This window comes from Salvia splendens, chromosome 15, assembly GCF_004379255.2.
Source record: "Salvia splendens isolate huo1 chromosome 15, SspV2, whole genome shotgun sequence".
Taxonomy (NCBI): domain Eukaryota; kingdom Viridiplantae; phylum Streptophyta; class Magnoliopsida; order Lamiales; family Lamiaceae; genus Salvia; species Salvia splendens.
Genome location: NC_056046.1, coordinates 3844014 through 3865075, shown reverse-complemented (window position 1 = coordinate 3865075; position 21062 = coordinate 3844014). Strand labels below are relative to the sequence as shown.

Sequence of the window (21062 nt, the reverse complement as noted above, 5' to 3'; positions counted from 1 at the left end):
TAATTTGCTCCTACCTTATTAATAGTATTTAATTTTTAAAATAAAAAATAAAATTTTACAAATGGATTCTATATTGAGATCAGACATATGTCATTTGTGCGGACATTATTGGAAATACTCCCTCCGTCCCACAAATATTATCCCATTTTTCCATTTTCATCTGTCCCACAAAATTTGTCTCATTTGACTTTTTATCATTTTTTGTAGCGGACCTCATATTCCACTAACTCATTCATACCTTACATTTTATTATAAAACTAATATATAGAAGTAGGATCCACATCCCACTAACTTTTTCAACTCATTTTTCAATACATTTTTTAAAACCCGTATCGGGTCAAAGTGATATCATCTTTGTGAAATGAAGGGAGTAGCATAGAGACATAACTCCAAAAAACAATGAATGTAGCACAACTGTGATACTCGAATTAAGATACGACAAATCACTTGTATGCTAGCATCACTACAATACAATGTTTACGACCAATTAACAGTGACTACAAGAATCGAAAGGCACATGGAAAAACAAAAAAAATACATACTACAAATCGCAACAAAGTGACCAATCGATGCACATTCACAACATTTTTCTTTCGACATTCGACAATTTAATTTCCCAAACCGATCCAACCCCAATCACGTACACATAAACAAATACACATAAAATCAAAAATAAAATAGCTTTCAAAATCATAAAATAAAAACAAAAATTTTAATAATTGAAAATCTATTTAGGCCATCCGCAACGCTGTCTCTTATCCGTCTCATCTCTTCACTATTCATGGGTCCCAATGTACTTTTCATCACATCTCTTAACTAAGAGACAACACCTGCAATCATCCATCTCTTAATCATCTTATCCCTTAACTATTCATTCAATTTCATTTTTTATTTTTATTTCCAACAAATTCAATTAATAAAAACACACTCCATTAAATAAAATGAAATAAAATTACAACTTAAAATTCAAAAAATAAAAAAAATACATAATTAAAAACCTAAAAAAATAAAAATTACATAATTTAAAATACAATTTTATAGAAATTGAGTAGAACTACTCCGCCGGCGAATCATCCCTCGAAGGCTGTGGCGGTGCACTCAAGCTACCTGGAGGCGGAATACCAATTTGTCTTGTCATATACTCAATCCCGACAAGATGGGCTTGATATTGGGGAGGCGTCATGCGGGAAGTGTCAGCCATCATGGCGGTCAAGTACATGGACAATAGGGTGTTCGAGCCCGCCTGGCTTGATAAGCCTTGGCCCCTCCTCCATCTAGCCGCATTCGCCGCCTTGGTCCCTTGCGGCCGACGATGCCCACGAGAGGAGCCCCTGCATCGGTGCTCGTGCCCTCAACCTCTTGTGAGGCGTTGCCTGACCCGCCCTCACTAGACGAGTATTGGCCACCCGCCGTGTGCTTCGTGCGTTTCGAGCTCGAGCCCGTGCTGGACTGGACACCGCCGACCCACCTTTCAACGTCTTTGACGGCCTCCCAAACATCGACAAGTTTGAATTCTTTGCCGTTGTCGAAAAAAAAACTCGCATAGCCGCTCTCATAATGTCGGCTCCACTGGCTCCGCTTTGGTATTGAGCCGCTTCATTCTTGTAGATGCCGCAAAATTTTTTGACATCTCTGTCGTCTCGGTCAAAATGACTGCTGAGCATCTTCATGGTGCGACGGCAGCACCGAGACGACTTGTTCTCATTGTAGGCATCGGTGACCTTTTCCCAAAAACACTTGCGGGTTTGTTGATTCCCGATGATGGGATCGTACGAGACGCTGACCCAAGCGTTGAACACAGTCATCGTGTCCTTGCGGCTGTATGGATGACGACTTATATCCTCTTCCTCCTCGGTCGCCTCCTCCTCTTCCTCCATGCGTGACCCCTGGAGCTTCCACCGCCTCGTCCTCCTTCCGGATTGGGTTCATCCGGAAAATCCTCCCTAATTTGGAATAATCCCTGTGATTGCCCATACCTCGGGGCGGAGGGAGGAGAGTATGCATCAACAACAAAATAGGGTGGTTGGTACGCCGCCGACGTCGACGAGCCTTGGGTGCCCGGCGTCGACGCACCGGAACCGACAACACCCAAGACATTGTACATGCCCCCCAGTCGCCAAACGTGTTCAAGTCATATCCGCCGGAGCCGCACTCGTTTCCGTCGCCGGACATTTTGACATGAAAATTGGAGAGGAAAGAGAGATGATTTGAGAAGAATAGATGTGTGTTTCTGTGTATAATAAGGATGAAAGAGGAGTATTTATAGAGTAAAAAAGAAAAATAAAAAAACTACCATTGAAAACGGTAAAAAAACAGTAACATTACCGTTTAAATTATTTATTTATTTTTTTATAATTAAATCAATTTTTTTTAAAAAAAGATTTATTGCGTCAACGAGGACGCCCACTCGCTGGCACGCCTAGCGCCAGCCCGCGCCACGTGGCGCTGGCGCGTGGCGAGTTGTTGCGCCAGCCGTCCCTCCGGGACGAGACACCCGTCGAGACGAGACAGAGACGTATCCCTGCAACGCCGTCTCGCTGACGTCTCGTGGCTCCGAGACGAGATAGAGACAGCAACGAGACGCGTTGCGGATGCTCTAAGTCTCCCTCTCCATCTCTCTCTCTCCTCTTTGTAGCCAACTCCGACTGTACCCCCGTTTTGTATGTATAATGTAAGCACATGTTTGCAAACCCTATATAATTTGTCTCCATGCTGTTCCATTCCTTCCTTAAACAACGTATCACTGCAGATAGAGAGAGAGAGGATTTCCCATTTCTGCAGCCAAGAAAAATCCACCCACAAAAATTCATTGGGCCTCTCAACTCCCAAAACCCACATTTTTCAAATTTGAATGCCCTCTTAACTCTCTCTTGGCGCCCGCATCTCTCTCTCTTTGACTGCCTCGGCGTCCCCAATTTCCCAAAAACCTCATTTGACCATCTCTCTCTCTCTCTCTCCTTTATACAGCCCCTTTCCCTCTCCGTCTCTCACTCATTTCATCAAACACTTTCCGTTTCCCCCAAATCATGACCACCTCCACGCACGACCCCATTTCCCTCAAGGTCAGTTTTCACGACCTAACCATCCTCAACAGCCCCAGCATTGACTTCTGCAGCAGCACCGACGAGACCAGCTCCAGCAAAATCAGCGACGGTGTATGCTTCGTCGACAAGCAGATTGACGTCAAGAACGATTCATTGGTCAATGCCGATGAGAGCGAGATGAGCAGCAGCTTGAGCTCCGTCAACGGCGGCGACGCCAACGAGGCCAGCTCCAGGAGCCTCTGCCCTTCGAAGCCGCACATGGCTAATGACAGGAGGTGGGATGCGATTCAGTATGTGCAGGCTAAAGATGGCGAGCTGGGATTAGGGCATTTTAGGCTGATGAAGAAATTGGGATTTGGGGATATTGGGAGCGTTTATCTGGCCGAGCTGAGGAGCGCTGGGTGTCTCTTTGCTATGAAAGTGATGGATAAAGGGATGCTTGTGAGTAGGAAGAAAGTGGCGAGGGCTCAAACGGAGAGGGACATTCTTGGTTTGTTGGATCACCCTTTTCTTCCTACTCTGTATTCCCATTTTGAAACGGACAAGTTCTCGTGCTTGCTCATGGAGTTCTGCAGCGGCGGCGACCTGCATTTGCTCCGCCAGCGACAGCCGGGGAAGCATTTCGACGAGCAAGCTGCAAGGTTTGATTTTTAAGCCCCTCTCTGTTCAGTTCTCATTGGTTGAATTGATAATCACTTAATTAGCTCAATTAAGATGAATTAGATTCATAATTTGTTGATGTTTTGATGTTTGTCTGTTGCTACTTTATGCTATTGAATTACTGAAGTAGAGTTTACTGGTTATTGGTTGCTGTTTGCTTTATCTTATGTTATGTGGTTGGTGTTGTTGATAGATTCTATGCTTCGGAAGTGTTGCTTGCGCTTGAGTATCTTCATATGATGGGAGTCGTCTATCGAGACTTGAAGCCCGAAAACGTTCTAGTCCGGGACGATGGCCACATCATGTTATCCGATTTTGATCTGTCGTTGAGATGCTATGTGAACCCGACTCTTCTCACGTCTGGGGATGGCGCATCTTGTATGATCTCCTCGTATTGCATCCAGCCGTCCTGCATTGACCCGGCCTGCAAACTGCCCGTTTGTGTCGAGCCCTCTTGCTTCCAGCCGTCTTGCTTCAAGCCCCGCCTTTTCACCTCAAAATCAACAAAACCAAGAGGTGAAGGAAAAGCAGCACGAACAAGAACGCCTCCAGTGAGCTCGGACTCCCTCCCAGTGCTCGTGGCAGAGCCAACTGGGGCCCGTTCCATGTCCTTTGTCGGGACACACGAGTACCTAGCCCCTGAGATCGTCAGAGGAGACGGCCATGGCAGCGCTGTTGACTGGTGGACGTTTGGAATTTTCTTATACGAGCTCCTCCACGGGAAGACTCCATTCAAAGGGAATGGCAACAGGGAGACGCTGTTCAACGTCGTGGGGCAGCCGTTGAAGTTCCCGGAAGGCTCAGCGATCAGCTTTGCTGCGAAGGATCTGATCCGAGGCCTGCTTGCAAAGGACCCGCAAAAGAGACTAGGGTCCAAAAGAGGAGCCACAGAGATAAAGCAGCACCCTTTCTTCGAGAGTGTGAATTGGGCGCTTATCCGTGGCACGACGCCTCCTCAGATCCCCAAGCCGTTGGATCTCGCCTCGCTCAACCAGACGTTGAAGTCGTCGTTGCTGTCGTCTAACAAGAGTGCTACTGATTCAGAAAGGTCATCTGGCCCTTACTTAGACTTTGAATTCTTCTGAAAAACACTCCAAATTGTTGTAGTATTATGTAACTTTGTGCTTGATTTCTAGTCTAATTTTAGCAATTCTTTTTTCATAATCTCTCTGTGTTTAAAGAAAGCATGCTGTTGGTAAGATGATGATGATGATGAGCTTCAGGGAATGACAGAGGCAGCTCAAAGCATATTTTTTTCTGAGAAAGGGGGAAATTTGTCTGCATCTCACAATTCTTGGTCACTTTTTTCTCTCTTTTAGTTTCATTGCAATTTTTTTGGCACTATTTAATTGGTGTAGTGGTGATGTGAGGTGGAATGATGGTTGCTTTATGTGTGGATTCCAATAAAAAGAACAAATTGAAAGGGACAGGTGATGAAACCGTTTAAAAACTGAGTTGAACAAGTGTCAATGTCAATTTAGAAATAGAATTTTTGTGGCAGTGCTTTAATCTTTGGGATTCTGCTCTTTCACCTGAATCATTCTGGAGATGTTTTTATTCTTCTCTCCACATGCTTTTATCTTTAGAGAGAGAGAGAGAGATGGTTTTGTTGCTCTACTTAAATTTCCTTTTTCCAGGATGAATGGAGTCATCTTTTTCAACTTTACAGAAATGCCAAATACTACTATTTTTTGGCCCTTTTTGTCTTTACATAATACATGTGTGTTTTTATAAAGCCTATCGACTACATAATAAGACTACGTGAAGTTTAAAGCAATGTTTGTACAGAAAGATAGTGAGAAAGCATGACTCGAAAGCAAAATGACCAAACTATCCTCCAAATTGATAATCCTACAAGTATAATTAGAGCTTTCGGGCCGAGGGACCCATTTGTTTTACGAGTTGGATATAACAAGATAGCTATAATTAGATGGAGCTTTCGGGCCGAAGTTAAGAAAGTGTAAGAAATAAATAATGGTTTCTCTTGCACTATTCAGCCCGAGCTGAGATGGGCTTTAAATGAAAATGCTATATTAGTTTTCAATTATAGCTGATAAAACAAGCTTGGGTTGTTGGGCTGCCAAAAAGATTTTTTCCTTTATGGATTTGGAAACATGTAATTCTTGCAAAATTGGACTAGTATATTTGCATGTTTCAATTCGACATAAAATAAGCCGATTATATTTGTAAATGCCAATAAAAGAGAGTTGAAGTCATCTTAATTTTGCAGGGTTTTTTTCATCACCAATTGGTTTATGGCTAGGGCTGGGGAAAAATACTGAAATGCCGAAATACCGGTCTTATCGTACCGAAAAAATACCGAAAATATCGAATTTTCGGTATACCGTGATTTTCGGTACGGTATGATACCTTACCGAAATATTTCGGTAAGGTAAATGTATGAATTTTTATATACCGCGGTATACCGCGGCATACCGAAATTCGGTATATACCGTAATTTAAGGTATATACCGTAAAATATGAATATAATAATATATAAAGTATTTTATATATTTTTAAATTATAAAATTTATTGTGAAATATAATATAATATGAATAAAATATACTAGTATTTAATACCTGTATATTATTTAAATTTCTATAAAATAAAAATAGTATTCTAAAAACTCAAATATTCAATTTTCATTGATATTGAAAGTAAGGTATACAGCAAAAGTATGGTATACCGAACTTTGGTACGGCATACCAAAAATGAGGTACGATATCGGTATGAAAATTCTCCATACCGAAAATAAGGTATACCGAAGTTCGGTATACCGAAAATTTTGGTAAGATAAAGGTATGATTTTTTCGCATACCGAATTTATGGTAAGGTATACGGCATGGTGGTTTCGGTAAGGTATACCGTACCTACCCACCCCTATTTATGGCAGTGTATTTGATTGATTGTATATAACTATTTTTTTAGATGAAAATAATAGTCCTACATTTACCATATAACCTAGCAAATATTGTACTTTGAATCAAGTCAAATTATGTCACATGACTCGCATACACATCTCTAAATGCTCAATTAGGTATATATATTACTACTAATACAGCTCATTTTATCACACTCCTCTTATAGAATCCTCAAATTGCATTAATCTCAAATTGCTATATCACCTATCTTTGACCGTTGTGAATTATGTCCTCTATCAAATATTTTGTATAATACATTTTTCTAAAAGATAAAGAATTTTAAAAAGAACTAATCGGGGAATTTTTTTTTGAAAGATAAACAAATTTGAGAAGCTAACAAATCACAAACTTAGTTTTTGTTGAGTATTTATTTCCTTTTATTACACAAAAATTGCGTAGCCAAAAAGCGACACCAAAAGTAATACTAATAATGCTAATAAAGACTAATTTGAAAAATACGTAAAATTTTGTAAGTCTTGATGCATAATATTATCTATACCTTGTCTGGTTTTGAACTCATTAAGTCGATCTTATCCGCAGTTTGTATTATATAATCTTTTTTGTAATCATAAAAGTAAGATTATTAGAGATTGACTAACATTCTTATCCCAACTATATACAGTTATCACAATATTATTGTGTTAATTGCCTATAAATATATATAATTTTATCTTGTATTTATTATTTTATTTTTTGTAAAAGCCATAACTTTTTAAGATTTTGTAGAAATGCTAATTTTGTTGCTCAATAATTCAAATTTATAGAATTTTGATGTGCAGTCTAACCATTGAGAATTTATCGATCGTATATTTTTCCTATGTCTTATTTTATTTGAGTAATTTCTTTTACACATGAATATTAAGAAAATGGTATTTAATGGTTAAGTATAAAAATAAAATTGATAAAAAAATAAAATAAGTAGAATAAAGTACAAGAGATAAAAAAAAGTAAAAAAAAAAAGTGCGGAATAAATTGAGAGTTCTTCCCATTTTAGAATACAAGACTACTTTTAAGGGATGGAAAAGAATAAAAAGATGGGATATTTTTTTATGGATAGAAAGAATAGAAAAAGAAGAGAATAAATTAGGAGAGTTAAAATATATTTTCCCAGTATAAATGAAAAAGATTCAAATTACTTGGGATGACTCTAGATAACTCGAGATAAGCTTTGACTCTTGAGATAATTTGGACAGATAAGGATCAGGATCAATAGATTAAATATTTATTATATTAATTGCATAGCTATTTTCCTAAAAAACCCAATAAATAATTTTTAAATTAACCTCGAAACTGTTGAATTTTCTTACATCTCGCACCATTTTGACAGAACATTCAACAATTATAAATTTATGCTTCTAATTTTTTTTTTCATATTTTTGTGTCTCATGTGAATCACAATTTTGAACATATTACGTTATTCATACTCATATTTAAAAGGGCTAGCTGTCTTTAATTCACGATTTGTAATACTATTCAAATTTTTGTTTTTGAAACACTTTATTTTATTGGTAAAAAACACATTATTTTAAATTTTGGTCGATTAATAAATTTTCAAATAATTCAATTTAATTCTAATTTAACTTTGAGAAAATTCAAATTTTCGAGTTGAAAAAAAATCGAATCAACTTATATAGATAAATATTTATGTTAATGACAATTTGCTACACGAAATCTGTGGCCAATTAGGTTAGAAATATTAATGCTGCGCCCGCAGCTGATTATTTCCCCAGCTTCTAATTTGTGAGCGCGATTTCGCCCTTGCGCCACGTGGTGGAAAAAATGGGGGTGACCACGGTGGTCCGCGTCGCAGAGAATCCATCGTCTCAGTTTAAAAGCCTCGCTCAATTTCTCTGAATTCAGTGTACTTGTTTCTCGCATTTTTTTGTAAAATTTTAATTTAATAATTAAATACTGTTTTAAAAATCCCAAAAACGATTCCTTTCCTTCTCCGGCTTGGCGTGGCCGGAGAATCTTGCCGTCGATCAGTGTGCATTAGTTTCAGAAGAAGGTAAAACATTCGCCAGAGCAGAAATGAATTGATCATTAATACTCTTGTTGCTTGTGGCTGCTAGTCCATTTTTTAGGGTTATGAACTCCATTTCTGATCAAATTTGTGTGATTCTCAGGCTCATTTTATTCATTCATTGCACGTGAATCGTTACAATGGTTATTGGTGTGCTTTGTTTTTCTGTGTGTGAAATGTTTGATGATTTTAAGGGTTTAAGAAAACTGTGTTGGTTATGACTGAGTTTTTCTATTTGTTTTTTTAGGTTAAGTAGATGTTAATTTGATGGAATGCTGGAATGCTTTGATCTTTAATTCATTCAATTGTTTTTATGTGGTGTTGACATTGGTCTTTTTGTTGCATGGACTGCTAGCCAGCCACAGAAGAGATCAGGAGTTGCTGTGAGCTGAGATTTTGCGATTTCAAACAAAAGGTTTCAAGATGGTAAAACTCACTCATTTGACTCAGATTTGGTTCAATTGTTGTAGAGTTTATTTTAGTTAGTTGCTGGCTGTTCTTGTGCTGTATGAATATTTGTTCTCTAGTACTGTTTGAGATGATTCATTGTCTTAAATGTTGTTAATCGTGATATATGAACCTCTGCTAATGCAACCTATCAATGTGCGCTTGATTTTCGGATAAGTGAGTTTGAAAATGCTTAAAAGAGTTTGTTTTTGTAACATGTTTCTTGGTCGATTGATTGGCTTTGATATGATGATGAAATCTTCTTGAGTAGTTTGATATACTGATAAAATCTACTTCCCGGTGTGTATGTGTGGATATATCCTTACATGGATGTAGATCTGCTTAAAGTCCAGCATATAAGTTTTTTTTTTCTGCTTATTCATAGAGGTTGGCATCTAGAAATGTTGGCAGAGCATAGCCCCTTCTCATATATGAGAACTAGGTTTGCCACTTTAACATTGGAACAACAAGTAGATCTGTCTTTTGTGTCGAAAAGTGATAATAATACCTAGAGATGAAGTTTCATGCAATGTAACAGGACTACAAAAAGTAAAATCTAACGGTTATAGTTGTAGGGAGATTCCATGATCATCACTTTTATATTACTTCCTTTCATAGTGTCCAGATTTAATTGGCGCGAATCAACATGCCGGTTACCAAGATTATTGGTATCCAGTAGAGATTATATCATTGTGCCTATTAGGTCAGGCAAGCGTTAATGAACTGATACGTGAATGATTGATCAACGATTATGATTAACGAACATGATCAGATTGCATTAGTTATCAGGAATTTTTTGCACTGTAACGCAGAAAGATATGGTTTAAGATTTTTCATATTGCATTGTCTCCATATTAATTTCATAACAAAAATTTGCTGTCAAACTCGATTACCACCACGTGGCATATAGGCATAGATATCAGAAATAACTACTATTAATGCGGGATTTAATTACCCTTACCTAGAAACATTTCTGCTGAGTGACGACAATTCCAGCTATTGCCTGAAATAAAACAAACTTGTTATTAAATGCTAAACTCTAAAAGAGAAGGAACCACAATGAATCCTTTGAGTACCAATATCTCCTTGTCTTCAATAAGCACAAGTCATTTTTTTGCATGTGTTTTCATGTTGTGTGTACACAAAAGTAATGAAAGTAGATAGATGCATGGTATCCTCAAAAAGTGAACACAAAGTGTATGGGTTTCTCACATTGCTTAATGTTCTGTGGCGTCTGAGGGTTTGAATAACAATTACTTACGTAGATATAAACTACTTACATCTGAATTTTGAATTTTTCTATATTATTAGATCTCTTACCCCCTCCCCCCCATACGTAGGTACGATCTCTATTGGAAATTTTTAATGAAATTCATTGCCTTTACATAATGGCTCCTCGATGCCATCATTTTCACATATCTTAATTTTACATAATACTCTACAAAATAAGCAAATATTCTTTGAGGAAGCAAGTGTCCTTGATGTAATCTCCCACATCAAGAAAATCAATCTACAAAAGCACGAACTATTATTTGAAGTTATGTTGTGCACTCTGTTAGGGGTCTATTTAGGGGTCTACACTTTACCCAGTACATGTGCATGTTAAAAAATCATGAATTGTGTATCATATGCATTTAGTTTCCTTCATGTATATACAAGTGCATATCCTTTTATAATTCACATTGTAGGATATTTTGTGTTCAGCTTGAGTATACTGTCTGTCGTCAGGGAAATTTCCTAAACTGATCCATATGTCAGGTTTATCATTAACATATTTAACCATGTAGTTCAGTTGAAGAAAATATCCCTGATAAGTAATGTATGTATGTAACTAAATGTTGCTGCCAAATATGTTGTCCCGAAGATTGTAGAATGATTACCATGTGCTTCAGAACTTTATTCAGGATATTTTCTTTCTTTACTTCTTAGTCACTTACAGATATATAATTAGCTGCATTATATATAAGCCTCATAACTTTGGTGTCTATTCCACATTGATATTGTGTTGTCTTTAATCACTGTTATCATAAATTCTCTTCCTTTGTGTTTAATTCAGTTTCATGTCAAGAAGACCTGTTTGCATTAAATTTCTTTGTAGTTATATGTACTTTTGACTTTTGAGTATATCACAGTTTACTTTCCATTTGGACATTTATGAATAATATTCGAACCTTTAAGATAGCGATTGCTACGGTGATGAATTATTAATTATGAGTTATTCGTATCAGTTAGGAGTTAGGGTTTATTAGAGTTGGCGTGTATTAGTAATTTGTTTTAGATTAGGAATGTGGGTCACCTTTAGAGATTAGAGTTTTAATATTTATAGTGTGCCTTTTGCCTTGGTGAGTTCTGGATGGATTTTTCCACTGGCCTCGATGCCTCATTAAAGGATTCCTTTTCAGTTATGTTCAATTATTTGAGTTTCTTTATGTTGTCGCTGCCTTTACCTCAAATTGGTTTGTGTAATCACCATTCAGTGCCGCAATTTGATAGAGTAAAGGCGACGAGAATAAAAATAAACCCGAAAAATTTAATAAAACTGAAAAGGAATACTCTAATGAGGCCTACGGAAAAATCCGTCCAGAACTCACCAACATAAAAGACACACAACTTAAGCGATTGCTGCGGATGCATGATAAATTACTATGTATGAGTTATTTGTTTCAGTTAGGAGTTAGGGTTTATTGGAGTTGGCGCGTATTAGTAATTTGTTTCAGATTAGGAGTGTGTGCCATATTTAGAGATTAGACTTTTAATATTTATAGTGTGCCCGCACAATATTTATTACTCCTACTTTAATTGATGACTCATTATCCCGCACAATATTAGAAACTTCTTTTCCCATATGAGCAATATTTTCCAAACTTCAAAGTCTGGCATTCAATATTCTCTTCTTAGTTGGTTGGTATTATTATTTTTTGCCGTTTAGTAAATAAAAGTCTCACTTGGTGTTGGCATTCTTTTCAGAACAACATCATTTGGTTGCCGAATAGCTCTGGTTCTGTGGCTAATGGGGAGACTTGTTATGACACTTCAACAAGACTTGATCAGAAACGTCCTCATCAGTGGTTTATGGATTCTTTTGAGCAGGAGTTAAGTGCTAGAAAGAAGCAAACAGTACAGCCTTTTAAAGGAACTTCAGGGCCTGTAGCTATGGAAAGTTCTTTGTGGCATGATGATTCCAACTTTCAATCTGAAAGTCTAACCCAGAACCTGTTCAACCCCAAGCCTGTGCAGAGTTCTAATGTGGCTGATAAGAATAACCCATCCAATGCTGCTTCCTTGAATATGGAAAGGAAGGAACCAGGGAACCTATTTGGAAATGACTCATCGGTTTATTTAACCATGTCTCATGCAGGCAATGACTCTTTGCGTATGAACTCCGGACCTAGGAAAGTAAAAGTCAATGAGGCGCGGATACCAGAGAATTGCTGGCCTGAGTTAGGGCGAAGTACCTCTATCCATGGGGAGAAGAATGATGTTATGATGAGCGCATTTCAAAGGAGTAACAATAATATGTTTACTGGACCTACTTATAATACTGCAGCGGGGACTATTTCAGTGAACCCTGCTTACAGTAAGCTAGACAAAAGCTTTGTTTCACTTGGAAGCTCCTCCAGCAAGATAGATGGAAATTTTATGCTCTTCAATCAGTACTATAACGGTATAGATAACAATGTACTGTCTATTGGTCAGGCCTTAAACAGAGGGAATTACAATGTTAATGCCCTAGGAGAGCACTATGAAAAGGAAAACGGCAATTATTCATCAGTTTGTCCTCCATACATTAGGTGCCAGGGGAACCCATTTGCACTGGACCCTTTCTACAGCAAACTAAATGAGACTTTCATGTCTGCAGGTCCTAATAAGGGGGATACACATATAACTGTTCAAGGTCGGCAGGATGCTGCTGTTTCTTCGTTGGGAGCTCTCTACCATAAAGAAAATTCGAGCATCCTATCAATGGCTGAGCACTCTAGGAAGGGTGATGAAACTACCATAGTATACGGAGGCTTTCAGAATATTGTTGAGGAGATGGAGCGCTCTGGCAGGCTCATAACTAGCTATGGTGGTTTACTAAATCAATCCTCTGCTCACTCTTCTGAGGGATTGGGGCAAAAAGATAATACAGATCAGCTAAGTGAAAATGATATCCCGCCATCTTCTTCCAGGCCAGATGGTGCTGCCAAGAATAAGGTTGTGAAGACAAAAAATGGATCGTCAAATAACTTTCCTACAAATGTTAAAAGCTTGTTGTCCACTGGCATTCTTGACGGGGTTCCAGTGAAATATGTTTCATGGTCGCGAGAGGTAAAGGGAGATTATCTTTCTTTTTTCCATTCCATTCTAGGTTACTTTATACTAACCATGAGCATCTGTCCTTGCAGAAAAATCTCAGAGGAGTGGTGAAAGGGACTGGTTACATGTGTAGCTGCAAGGATTGCAAGCTTACAAAGGTTAACGTCTTTTATGCTTTTATTTACTTTCCTTTGTCATATGCTGAATGTGCTCTTCTGCTAACTTTGTATCCCAACTTACGATGTGCAGGCTGTCAATGCTTATGAGTTTGAGCGTCATGCTGGTTGCAAAACCAAACACCCTAACAACCATATTTACTTTGAGAACGGGAAGACAATTTACGCAGCTGTCCAAGAACTGAAGAACACCCCTCAGGAAATGCTCTTTGACGTGATGCTAAACATAACAGGATCCGCAGTCAATCAGAAAAACTTCGATATATGGAAAGGTGAGAATCATCTGTTTACTCATCCAAGAATTAGATAAGGATATAACGCTGTTTTAATTTTTACATATGATGAGCATTGGTTTTTCGCCTCTGACCTCATTGAGCTGTAAAATTTCATTTCAGCATCATATCAAGCTGCAACCAAAGAGCTTAAACGCATTTACGGAAGGGATGACTTGGTCGCGCCATCCTAATATGTCACCTCTGAGGTCATCAAGGCCTGTTGATAACTGTTGTCCACCTAGCTTGTGAAAATGACAGTAGGAATCAATCAACTCTGGAACATTAGATTTGTCGATAGTCGATGTCGATAGTCGATCTGTTTTCTATTTTGGGTGTGAAACTTGTTTTTGACAGTACTTTTCAGTTCTATAAACTACATATCTTTTTCATGGGAGATCTTCTCAGTGATCAATAAATTCTTATTTTTCTGCTATAAGCTCATTTAGCTTTTACAAATTTTGTGCCCATTCTTACGTCTTGAATCACATTTCTTCCCATTTCTTTCCGTATTCTGTCACAGGGTTTAGTCAAATGATAATTAGTTTACTGTGATGATAACTTGTTAACTTTGATAACTCAACTGTCAACTATGTTATTTATTGACATTTTTTATATACTGAGTTAACGAGTTATTACATTAAGCTGGTTATCATCCTATCCCGATACTTGTGTCATAACCTCAAATAATATTTGGATTACTTTAGATAAATCTGTTGCTGAATCCAATAGACCAGATCCAAGCATTGACCCTCTAGGCCATGAGTGATCATGGTCCCTTGCAACGCTCCGAGCATGCACATCAGGCCGGTGAGAGAAAGCCTGTTCGAGTATGACTTCAACGTGATCTCCTATAATGTAACATAGATAAAATAAAAATAATTTTTTTTATAAAGGACCAATTATATACCGGGCTGGGATCCCCTATTGTGCAAAATGCCACAACAGGGGATGTTGTGGTAATCTACACCATAGATTAATTTCATTTACTTGTATTATTTTTTTTCATTTTACAAATGAATGGTTTGGATCACCATAGCATCCCTTGCTGTGGCATTTTGCACAGCAGGGGATCCCATCTCTTATATACCAGCAACTCATATCATCATAGCTCATACCAGCATTTAGGTGCGACTAAAATTGATAAGTACCTCATGGCCATGGGGCGAGGACCGGAACAATGTTGCCTAGTACAAAATGATAACCGGTAAAAAATTGTTGAGAGTAATTATTTTTTTTTAAAACTTTGTAATGTAGTACTCCAAGATACATTTTGATTCGGCATGGATTTTAAGAAATTGATTTTATATAAAAAAAAGTAAAAAAAGTTAGTGAAACGTGAATAATAGTAATTTTATAATAGAATGTTAGCTGCAAATGTGTTTGGCAATGGAGGGACTAGAACCCTTATTAATTTTTATTAATTGTTTACACTCTATTTTCTTTCCTCAGCAGTACGAGGTATAAATAATGAAATTTCACTTGGTCTCTACCATGTTTTTTCATTCTAGCCGAATTGTGGCTTTTCACTTGTATTTTTCTCGGGTTTGCCCGAGTGTATGATGTAAACAATGGTTTCATTTTTACTTAATTTATTTATTCATAAAAAAAATGAAATTTCGAGAAAAAGACTTAAAAAAAGTATACCGGGTAGTAATCCGGTGGGTGGAAATGTGAACCCCTATGAAAGATTTATTGAATTCCAATTAATACCACTGCCTCATTTTGGAACTGGAAACTCATCCCCAGTCCAAGTCGAATCTGCCAAATTGCCCCAAATTAACTGAGAATTTTCAGAAATTTAGAGAAACGTTTCAAGCTTCAACCTTTTGATGGACCCAAGATTATTTCTAGTAATTTCCCTCTGTTTCCTTGTTCAATTCTCTCATGGGTATGTTCATCTCTCTGTAGAGTGTATGCAATTCTTGATTGCTCATAATGTAGATCATGGCTGATTTAGCCTCTTTTTTTTTTCTTTCATTTTCTTGCTCTCACTCGTTTCCCCCAATTTTGCGATTGATTTATAATCAGAAAAGAGTCATTGTTGAAAATGACAACCGGTCGTTCCACGGCGCCTTTTGATCCGACCCGGGTCACCCAAATCTCGTGGAATCCAAGGTTCTCTTTTTAATTTATACTAGTATAATTTTATACGAATGATTGTGTGTGAAATTGTGTTTTTTTTATGATTGATAATATGGGATTTGGTCTTATTTTGTATTTCTCAGGGCTTTTTTGTACAGAGGGTTTTTGACTGATGAGGAGTGTGATCATTTCATTACTCTGGTTTGTTAGCCATTCGACCCTTTTCTATATATGTAGGAATGATATTTCTTTAGATATTACTATCTTTGTCTATTGAATGTTGCCATTACTTTTAGGAATGGATACAATTGTTTTCAGTATTACTATTTGGGGTGGAAAATTTTGATTGATTTGTGGGATGTTGTTTGAGTAGGCTAAAGACAAGCTGGAGAAATCTATGGTAGCTGACAATGATTCTGGCAAGAGTATAGAGAGCAAAGTCCGGACGAGTTCTGGCATGTTCTTGAAAAAGGGCCAGGTTAGTGGAGTGAAACCGTTTATTGTTTTCTCTTTGATGAAGTCTTGAACAGCTTTATCACATACCAGCAATATTGAGTTGAATTATCTACTTGATTATGAAAATCTAAGCCCTTAATCACTCTGTTCCAATGGTTGTGTTGCTATCCAGTCCTTTAGATGAGAGTATTACTATAAAATATTGTTACATGTTATGCTTTAGATGAACTCCATGAGACCGTTCAACATTCATTATCTAGTGTGGGCCATGATCTTAGACAGACAATCGATGTTTTAGAGACTTGTTGCTTGAAAACCTTTCCCGTCACGTCTTTGAAACTGTTTGGGCTACGTTGTCATGATTTGTTAAGTTCGAAACTTCTAGCTTAAGCAGATGCTATCTCCATTTTTGTGGACTTTCCAATCCATGTATACTGATTAATTTCATGCTGTCATAATATATAGACATATTCATGATATGATGAAATTCAGCATTTTTCATATCCTTGATTCAACTTGAACATATGTAAAAGATGTCTTCTGTAAATTGCATTTGTATTTGATCAGCCTTCATGTCCTGTGGGTCCTCTGGCTAGCACACATGGGCCTAGCAATTCATGTCAATTTCTCATTTAACAATTTGATCACAGCTTAGTTAGAGTTCCTTATATTCAGAAGTTCCACTCTTTGGAAGATGAAATTATTCGAGCATAATATAGGTTTTAATATCTCCTAAGCTGTGTGTGATTCGTGCAGGATGCAATAATAGCCGGTGTTGAGGAGAAAATTGCTGCATGGACTTTCCTCCCTGTAGGTAATGTCTTAACAGCTTTCTTAGTTTACTTTTTGTATTTCTCCATTCCGTTGAGACTTGATCTTTGCCATCACAAATCTGTAATGCAGAAAATGGGGAGGCTATGCAGATTTTGCATTATGAGCATGGCCAAAAGTACGAGCCACATTTCGACTTTTTCCACGACAAGGCAAATCTAGAATTGGGTGGTCACCGGGTCGCTACTGTGCTCATGTATTTATCGGATGTGGCGAAGGGCGGAGAAACAGTTTTTCCTCACTCTGAAGTGAGTAATACTTCTACAATTTGTTGCTTGTCCATATTTTCTCCCTTTTTTAAGTCTTAGCCTTTTTCATTTATATACTGTAAACGCAGTTTAAAGATAAACAACAAAAGGGCGAAGACTTGTCTGATTGCGCCAAACAAGGCTACTCAGGTAAACTCTATATAAACAGTGACCTCGTTGTCGGAAAAATTATGAAATAAACATTCTTGCCGGTGAATATGAGCCTCAAGAACATGCCTAATGAAATGAAAAACTGAATATAACGCTTTGATTTTTCTTGTTTTCATTCCACTTCAGCAGTGATCGAGTTTTGACGTCAGTCTCTGTTGATCCATTGTACGCATTGTGTAACTCGGTTTTCTTCTGTTGCTCCTCTGGACAGTGAAACCCAGGAAAGGCGACGCGCTGTTATTCTTCAGTCTCCACCCAGACGCCACCACTGACAACACGAGCCTGCATGGGAGCTGCCCCGTCATTGAGGGTGAGAAATGGTCCGCAACCAAGTGGATCCACGTCCGGTCCTTTGAAACTCCACAGGCCAGGTCAACGAGTGAGTGCGTTGATGAGGATCCCAACTGCACATCATGGGCTCTCAGAGGGGAGTGCGAGAAGAACCCGCTGTACATGGTTGGAAACAAGAACGACCCCGGTTATTGCAGGAAGAGCTGCAAGGCCTGCTCCTCTTAGTAAAAATGGGTTCTTGAGCTGATTTTCAGACAAAAAATTGAAGCAGTTTGCGATTTGTATACATGAGAAAGAAACTAATGTACTAGACTTATATATATGAAGGAATACCATCAAAACTTTTGTAGTGACAAGCAATTTTTATCATGCAATATATTGAATGATGTACTAATTGAATTTCTTGAGAAGATTAATTGATTGACACAATTTGAACCAAAAGATGTTAAATGCAGGAAATCTTCCATAATCTGGTACAAAGTTATTCTCAATATTCAGTATCTATAGTCACACAGACACACGCACAAAAGGGGAGAGAGAAAGAGAGAGAAGGGTGGGATTGCATGTTTAATTTTCATGTCATGTCAAATAGTACTCTTATTAATCGACAAAGCTCATGCAATTGTTGTTAATTGGAGAGAGTTTCATGCAGTTGATGCTTCTCCACCTTGTTAATTTGCAGTTTTAATATTCCCTTAAAAACAAACTTCATTCTTGAATTCACATCAGTCCCTCTCCCATTTTGCTCACTGCACAGATGGGGAGGCCTCCTTGCTGCGACAAGGCCAACGTCAAACGAGGGCCGTGGACGCCCGAGGAAGACGCCAAGATCCTCGCCTATGTCGCCAGCCACGGCATTGGCAACTGGACCTTAGTCCCTCAGAAAGCAGGTTCATATCTTCCCTTTTTCTTACACAATTCTTTCTTTTCTTTTTTGATGATGTTTTTTATGATGTTTGGTATTAGGCCTAAACAGATGTGGCAAGAGCTGCAGACTTAGATGGACTAACTATCTACGCCCCGACCTCAAACACGATGGCTTCACACCCGAAGAAGAAGAGTGCATTCTTGAAATGCACAAGACCATTGGCAGCAGGTAGATCTGCTATACTTCAAATGAATCTTGTTTTGTTTTGTTTTGATTTGATTTGATTTTAAGTGTTGGTTTTATAGTCCATCAAGATTTTAAGTGTGGTGTTGTTGTTTGTTACTTAGGTGGTCTCTGATAGCTAGGAGGCTTCCGGGGAGAACAGACAACGACGTGAAGAACTACTGGAACACGAAGCTGAAGAAGAAGCTGACGAAGATGGGGATCGATCCCATCACACACAAGCCTTTCTCCCAGCTTTTTAGTGAGTATGGGAGGATCAGTGGCTCCCCAATCATGCGGAATAGGAACCCTTTCCTCCAGACCCAAACTGGCCGTTGGATCCAACCCAACGAGCCTCAGAAGATCGATCACTTCACCACCTATAGCAACGCGTTTAGTCAAGAAAACGCCCACCCTTGTATGCTCAGTGAGGCCTCCTCCTCTGCATCTGCCTCTGCAGCGAGTGTCACACGTTTTGGGGGCGGATCATCGCGCTCGTGTGAGGCTCCAACGCTGCCCACCTCTCCGTTTTCGTGCAACGAGGAATACATATTGGAGTGCAAGAATATGGAGATGGTGGAATCAGGTAATGAGGTGCAAGAAGATGGGAATGTTGTTAGTGAAAATGAGATTTGTGTTGAGAAGAGTGGCTCTGCTGCTGCTGCTGCAGATACATTTGTGGAAGACATGTTGGCACGTGACATGGAGATTAGGCTGCAGTTTCCTGAGATTTTTGATGAAAACTATGATTATTGATCATTGTTCAAAAATGGTTTGGTGTGAAATCTTCATGATTATTCACAAATGTTTTACATTTCTCATTTATTTGAGTATATGGTTACATGTCATGTGTATAAGATGATATTGTGAACAAATGAATGGTGTGGAGAGAAACACAATTTGCATCGAAAGAATTATACTAATTGTAAGATATTACACTCTTAATTCATGTTTTATGATCTTGTTCAAGTTTTCTAAATACTTATTTAAATCTATATTTTAAACATTTAGTTATAACTCCATTATGTCATATGCCTAAATTTCATAATGAATAAGAGTCGTTATAGTTAGTTAGTATGCTAAGGTTCCATACAATTTTTATTTCCATAAAGAAAATCATATCTATATCTTACACATTGGTATATGTTACCTAAAATCACCGGTTAATATCGGCTAATGAATCACTAGTTAATAATATTTAATTAAAGATGTATATAAATTTTAATTCCAAATTTTTCCTTCAACTTCAATTTTGTCCGTTTTAAATTGATTTTTAGGTTATGTAATCATTGTTTAACATTTAATTTTAGTTTTATTATTTAATAATTAATTATTATGGTTGATAAAGTCTCAATCAGTTTTATATTTTTTTCAACTTTACCTTTTAGTTATATACGTCAAAATTCATTATATTATAGTATTATTTTTATATTAAAATAATAATTTTAATAGCGGGAAACGAGATTCTAATAGTTTTAGAGCATCCGCAGCGGTGGCGGTTGGCGCCACCGCCGTCCGTGCCAGCGGCAAGGCGAAGGACCGCCACCGCTGCAACCGCGCCGCTGGCACGGCGCTGCTCGATGTATCGAGCACGTCCGTGCCAGCGGACGCACACGTGGCGGTCCCCCATTCGCCAACGGCATAGCCGTTGGTTTCAAACATTTTTTTATTTTTTTTTTAAAAAAAAATCGGATTTTTATTAAAAAAATCGATAAAAAAAAAAAAAAAAATTTCACTTCCCCAAAAAATTATATCCATTTATAACCGTTTTTCCCCACTTTTTAATTTTTTTTTTATTTTTTTTACCCCAAAAATACACACTTTCATCTATAAATACCCCCAATTTCACTCCAAAAAATTCACACTTTCACTACACAATTCTCATCATCAATCTCTCATATCCATTTTCATCTTCCTCTCACACCCTACAACACCACTATGTCCGGTAACGACGACAACCCAAGCGGCTCTCACGGTTGGAACCCCGAATGGTTCGGTTCGCAACCGTTTCATAGTCCGGAAACGGAATATTCGGCCCCTCCTCTCA

At 38.0% G+C, this 21062-nt stretch overlaps 4 protein-coding genes across 6 annotated transcripts; all 4 read left to right on the top strand.

Annotated features, from left to right (window-relative positions):
- Window positions 1–2749: 2749 nt before the first annotated feature.
- LOC121766398 (serine/threonine-protein kinase D6PKL2-like) lies at window positions 2750–5098 on the top strand. The gene is made up of 2 exons (XM_042162690.1): window positions 2750–3685; window positions 3898–5098. Exons 1-2 carry the CDS (start codon window positions 3027–3029, stop codon window positions 4787–4789), a joined length of 1551 nt encoding a protein of 516 aa, XP_042018624.1. The 5' UTR covers window positions 2750–3026; the 3' UTR covers window positions 4790–5098.
- Window positions 5099–8429: 3331 nt separating this feature from the next.
- On the top strand, window positions 8430–14282 carry LOC121768630. Of its 3 annotated transcripts, XM_042165161.1 has the most exons (7): window positions 8430–8634; window positions 9005–9075; window positions 12064–12760; window positions 12956–13407; window positions 13485–13553; window positions 13645–13843; window positions 13967–14282. In XM_042165161.1, the coding sequence occupies exons 2-7, from the start codon at window positions 9073–9075 to the stop codon at window positions 14035–14037; spliced, it is 1491 nt and encodes a 496-aa protein (XP_042021095.1). In that variant the 5' UTR covers window positions 8430–8634; window positions 9005–9072; the 3' UTR covers window positions 14038–14282. The 3 variants fall into 3 exon arrangements, with proteins under 3 accessions (XP_042021095.1, XP_042021094.1, XP_042021093.1); XM_042165160.1 differs by having other exon boundaries at window positions 8431–8634; window positions 9009–9075; window positions 12064–13407; XM_042165159.1 differs by having other exon boundaries at window positions 8432–8634; window positions 12064–13407.
- A 1230-nt stretch (window positions 14283–15512) lies between these two features.
- LOC121768631 (probable prolyl 4-hydroxylase 7) lies at window positions 15513–18319 on the top strand. Its single transcript, XM_042165163.1, has 8 exons — window positions 15513–15734; window positions 15875–15961; window positions 16072–16129; window positions 16302–16406; window positions 17141–17198; window positions 17288–17463; window positions 17553–17613; window positions 17846–18319. Exons 1-8 carry the CDS (start codon window positions 15676–15678, stop codon window positions 18148–18150), a joined length of 909 nt encoding a protein of 302 aa, XP_042021097.1. The 5' UTR covers window positions 15513–15675; the 3' UTR covers window positions 18151–18319.
- Window positions 18320–18541: 222 nt separating this feature from the next.
- LOC121767827 (transcription factor MYB35) lies at window positions 18542–19858 on the top strand. The gene is given in 3 exon segments (XM_042164151.1): window positions 18542–18815; window positions 18892–19021; window positions 19141–19858. Coding segments are annotated over 3 exon segments (1035 nt in total). The 3' UTR covers window positions 19772–19858.
- The last annotated feature ends 1204 nt before the right edge of the window (window positions 19859–21062 follow it).

Bases quoted from the DNA above. Each gene is read 5' to 3' on its own strand.
- LOC121766398 (XM_042162690.1), top strand. From the start codon at position 3,027: ATGACCACCTCCACGCACGACCCCATTTCCCTCAAGGTCAGTTTTCAC. The intron at 3,686-3,897 runs GTTTGATTTTTA...TGTTGTTGATAG, and splicing joins TTCGACGAGCAAGCTGCAAG to ATTCTATGCTTCGGAAGTGT.
- LOC121768630 (XM_042165160.1), top strand. The intron at 13,408-13,484 runs GTAAAGGGAGAT...CTGTCCTTGCAG, and splicing joins ATGTTTCATGGTCGCGAGAG to AAAAATCTCAGAGGAGTGGT. The intron at 13,844-13,966 runs GTGAGAATCATC...ATTTCATTTCAG, and splicing joins AAACTTCGATATATGGAAAG to CATCATATCAAGCTGCAACC.
- LOC121768631 (XM_042165163.1), top strand. From the start codon at position 15,676: ATGGACCCAAGATTATTTCTAGTAATTTCCCTCTGTTTCCTTGTTCAA. The intron at 15,735-15,874 runs GTATGTTCATCT...ATTTATAATCAG, and splicing joins CTTGTTCAATTCTCTCATGG to AAAAGAGTCATTGTTGAAAA. The intron at 16,407-17,140 runs GTTAGTGGAGTG...TGATTCGTGCAG, and splicing joins TGTTCTTGAAAAAGGGCCAG to GATGCAATAATAGCCGGTGT.